This window comes from Palaemon carinicauda, chromosome 17 (assembly GCF_036898095.1).
Source record: "Palaemon carinicauda isolate YSFRI2023 chromosome 17, ASM3689809v2, whole genome shotgun sequence".
NCBI lineage: Eukaryota > Metazoa > Arthropoda > Malacostraca > Decapoda > Palaemonidae > Palaemon > Palaemon carinicauda.
In genome coordinates, this window is record NC_090741.1 from 92,199,582 (window position 1) to 92,204,581 (window position 5,000).

The following is a 5,000-nucleotide window of genomic DNA, read 5'->3' on the forward strand; positions in this document are numbered from 1 at the left end:
ATATATATATATATATATATATATATATATATATATATATATTTTTTTTTATATATATATATATATATATATATATATATATATATATATATATATATATATATATATATATATATATATATATATATATATATATATATATATATATATATATATGTATATATATATATATATATATATATATATATATATATATATATATATTTATATATATATTATCACGCCAAAATGTATTTTCGTTCGTTCATTTATATATTAATTTATATATTTATTCTTTGCCCACGCAGTCGTATGTTTGCTGCTTGTTAGTAGCTGGGTGTTGTTTGATTGTTATTTGTTTTGCAGTCGTTAAGGAGGGTAGTTCTAATCCAACAATTTCTTCCTTTACATGATGATGTGGAGGCAGAGAGACTTTTTTTTCGGGAAAAGCCCAAGTTTGCGGTCAGAGATCCTCTGAACGCTAGAGAAGTTGGGATTGCCTCTGAGAGGTACGCTTCTACAGAGAGCGGTGGATTCACTTTGGATCGCTGCAATGGTGTATAGCTGTTAGCGCCCTTTATTCGACATCAACGCCTATTTTTGAGTCTTCAGCACCTTCTACCACTGTCACGCCCGTTTGATCATTCTTCCGCGGCTGATGCATGGATGTTTGTCTTCAAAGAGCAGCTGTGATCGAGTGTTTTTATCAAGTTCTCGATATTAATCTTGGTCTTTATCTGCGACGGGCACATTACGAACACGGGAGAGGATATCAGCCTTGGACAGCCCCTTAAGAAAATTCAGATTTATCACCTGGTCCCTCATGTTTATTACTGCAGCTGCACCGCCGTTGATGATACTTTACGAGAAGTTAAGTATTGGTATTAGTAACTGTCCTCCATTTTTAGAACTGCAATTAACAACACTTCATTACAACGGAGCATCAAGTTTATGCTGCAGTGACCTGAAACTTACCTCGGTCCCAATATTATTTAACTATTTTTTTTTTCTATTGTAAATAAATATTTATATCTCCTTTTTGTATCATACTCCTTCGTTGTCCTTTGCCATCATTGTTTATAAACTATAACTGGTTGTTAAAGGTACTTCAGGTTACAAAATACTATTGTTTTTTTATGTAACGGCTTTACGCAAATTATAAAGAACCTGCTTTAACATAAAACGTTAATGTTATTAAGTCGTGACATGAATTGGCGACCGTGACAGGATGGCATATGGTCACTGAGGTAGTGTGAAAAAGTATGATTTTTTTTTTTTATCTCTCTTCACGGGAAACTTTAATAGTTCATCGTGTTGAGTAGCATTTGCTCAATTTATCGAGAGGTCAACTTTAAGCGAGTTAACTGCCATAGGTAAGGAACTTGGATTGTCAGGATCTGACTTAGCATATTTCATAAAAGAGCAACAGAAGCTTGAACACGCTAAATGAGCAGAGCAGAGAGAAGCTGAAAGAGAGCAAATGGAAGCAGAAAAATCAATATTGGCTGAAAAGAGAGCGCTTATGGAAGCTGATAAAGAAAGGTTTGAGTTAGAGATAACTTTAAAGTCTTCAAAGTCATATGAAACTTCTATGAGTGATTCTGTGCCAGCTAAGTTCAGTGATAAGTGGGGAACTAAGCTAATTCCTAAGTGTAGCGATTCAGATTTCGGAAAATTTTTCGTTGCTTTTGAGAAAGTAGCTCATCAGTTAGCTTGGCCCAAGGAACTCTGGGCTGTATTAGTGCAATCTGCATTCTCTGGTAAGGCACAAGTAGTTTTTGCAGCGTTAAGTGCAGAAGATTTCAGTGATTATGATATTGTGAAAAAAAATGATTTTAAATGCATACCAGCTAATCCCAGAAGCTTAGCGGTAGAAATTCAGATCCTGGCGTAAAATGTTTAATCAAATATTTGTAGAATGGGCAGGCCAGAAAGCAGTTAAACTTGACGAGTGGTTGACTGCAGAGGAGGCAACTACATTTGCTGAGTTACGAGAACTGGTTTTGTTGGAGGATTTTAAAAATAACATTCCCAAAGACGTTCGCATCCATATTGAAGAATTTAATTTTAACATTGATAATGTGAATGAGGCAGCAAAGGTGGCAGATGGGTTTATTTTGTCACACAAACATTATGGTAAGAAGAAAACTCATTGGGAAGCAGGTGTGGAAACGGTGGAAGTAATAAAGGGTAGAGAAAGTCCTTCATTGTCTTCGAGGGGTCCGAGGCAGGCCCGGGATATTGTTTGTTATAAGTGTGGTAAGAAAGGTCATAATAAGTAACATTGTCCTGAAGTAACTAAGTCGGTTAAACCAGTTATGTTAATGGATTGTAGGTCAGTGCCGCCTGTGTCTTCAAGTCTTGAAGGAGAGGTGAGTGGGAGCATGCTTTATGGTAAGGAATTTGAAGACTTTGTCTTTAGAGGTATAGTGAAAGTTGGGTCTGAGGCAACTGATGGTAATATCGTTGCATTGCTGCGGGATACTGGCTCGTGCCAGTCCTGCATTCTGGAAACCTCTCTCCCTAAAGATTTCTCACGGAAAGGTCAGGATTTTGTGTTGCTTGGGGGTTTCCTAGATACAGTAACATCTTGACCTGTGGAAGAAGTTTATTTGGAATCTCCTTTGGTAACTGGTAGGTTGAAACTGGCTGTAGTTAGTGCATTGCCTGTGAGTGGTGTGGATTTGTTGATAGGCAATGATGTGATGCAAGGTAGTGGCACAGCCTGTGCATCAGAAGGTCGAAAGGGGGCTAGTGTGGTTAATGAACGTGTTATGGTGAATGTTAAACCTGTTGTTCCTGTAACCCAAGCCCAATCTAGAGAGGAAGTCTAAGGTGGAGAAGCTGATATAAATTTGGAAAACTACTTCCAAACCAAAACTCAACCTAAGAAAAGGAAAGGTAAGTCCAAGCAGATAAAAAATCTTTCGTTAAAGTCTATGGTTAATATATCTGAAGACTTTGCTACAGATTCTAGTTGCATGTTTCCAGATAGGCAAACCCTAATTAGTGCTCAAAAAGAAGATGGCGAATTGAGGAGAATATATGAAGAAGCAGAGCAGCTAAAGGAACAGGATGATTTAAGTGAAACAAGTTATATATTAAGGAATGATGTGTTATATAGATTAATTCGTCCAGTGACCGCATCTACTGATGAAGAGTGGAAGGTAAGGGAACAAATTTTAGTACCTAGTAAGTTTAGGCATTTTATTTTGCAAGAGGCTCATGAAAGTGAATGGGGTGGTCATTTAGGAATACGAAAAACACTGTACAAAGTGAAAGATAATTTTTGGGGGCCTTTTATAAAGAAAGACGTAGTCAGACATTGTAAGTCATGTCACAAGTGCCAAATGGTTGGAAAACCCAACCAGAAAATTACTAAAGCACCTTTAATTCCTATCCCAGCTGTTGAAGAACCATTCACGCAAATTGTTATTGACATTGTGGGTCCTTTACCCAAAACCAAAACAGGTTTTCAGTACATGTTAACTATAATGGACAGAACCACTAGATTTCCCGAGATAATACCTGTTAGAGGCATAAAGAGTGGTATCATAATTAAGCATCTCATGGACTTCTTTTCTCGTTATGGTTTGCCTCGAGAGATACAGTCGGATCAAGGTTCTAATTTCACTCATAGGGAGTTCCAGGCTAAAATGAATGAACTTGGCATTAAACACAACTTGGCATCCTCATGTCATCCCGGAAGTTAGGGAATACTTAAAAGATTTCACTACACTCTGAAGAATGCTTTGACTAACTATTGTTTAGACCATGTTGAGGAATGGGATAAAGACTTGCCTTTATTGCTTTTTGCTTTAAGATCAGCCCCTAGTGAATCTCTGGGTTTTTCTCCTTTTCAGATGGTCTATGGACACAATATGAGAGGGCCTCTTGATTTATTAAGGGAACATTGGGAAGGGGGTAGTGGTAAAATAAATTCACTTGATTATATTTTGTCTTTCAAAGAAAAATTAAGGAGCATTTGGCAATGGACCCAAAATAATCTCTCTACTTCGCAGGCTAAAATGAAAACTCATTATGATAGAAAGTCTCAAGTTAGAAATTTTGAAGCAGGAGAACAAGTACTAGTGTTACTTCCTATTCCAGGTCAGTTCAGAGCTCAGTTTGTAGGTCCAGCAGTGGTTAAGAAGAAACTGAATGATGTTGATTATTTGGTGGAAATTCCAGGGAGGAGGAAAAAGTATCAGCTGTGTCATATTAACATTATGAAGAAATTTATTTTCCAGAGCTAACACTGTTAAATCTGTTTCAGCTGTTGTACCTAAAGAAGGTAATGGACAAGAAGTGGAAAGCAAAGAATATGGATGGAATGGCGAAAACTCTAATATTTTGTGTAACCCAGATAGTTTGTTTAAACATCTGAATGCTCAGGAAGCTACTGATATTAAGGATTTATTCAGAGAACATCCGTCAATATTCAAGGACACTCCTGGTCTTGTACGTAGTTTGCAACATGACGTGGTACTAAAGCCAAATGCCCAGCCAATTAGACAAGCCCCTTACAGGTTAAATCCACAGAAAGCTGAAGGTGTGAGGAAGGAAGTCAGTTATATGTTGGAGAATGACTTGATAACACCAAGTAGCAGTCCTTGGAGTTCCCTAGTTGTATTAGTGAAAAATGAAAATGGACAAGACAGGTTGTGTTTTGACTACAGAAAAGTAAACGACTTAACAGTTGCTGACAATTTCCCTCTGCCTCGCATAGAAGATTGCATAGATAAGATGGGTAATGCCAAGTATATTAGTAAGTTAGACCTTCTAAAAGGTTACTGGCAGGTTCCTCTGACTGAAAATGCACGAGAAATATCAGCATTTATAACACCTGAAGGTTTATTCGAACGTAAAGTCGTGCCCTTTGGCATGCGTAACGGAGCCCGTACCTTCCAGAGAATGATGTGGATGATCACGAATGGATTGAAGGGTTGTGTAGTTTATCTGGACAATATAGTTATTTTCAGTGACAACTGGAAAGACCATGTCGATAGAATCAGGGCCTT

General features: G+C 37.4%; 1 protein-coding gene and 1 pseudogene across 1 annotated transcript in view; both read left to right on the plus strand.

Annotated features, from left to right (window-relative positions):
- LOC137656451 (thrombospondin type-1 domain-containing protein 7B-like) overlaps positions 1-543 on the plus strand; it is a 40,672-nt pseudogene extending 40,129 nt beyond the window's left edge.
- Positions 544-2,918: 2,375 nt separating this feature from the next.
- LOC137656452 (uncharacterized) overlaps positions 2,919-5,000 on the plus strand; it is a 38,563-nt gene continuing 36,481 nt past the window's right edge. Inside the window, exons 1-3 of the mRNA XM_068390626.1 lie at positions 2,919-3,687; positions 3,949-4,105; positions 4,230-5,000. The exon at positions 4,230-5,000 is cut by the window's right edge and continues 207 nt beyond it. Coding sequence (XP_068246727.1) covers positions 2,919-3,687; positions 3,949-4,105; positions 4,230-5,000 — 1,697 coding nt within the window. The remainder of the gene's footprint in view (positions 3,688-3,948; positions 4,106-4,229) is intronic.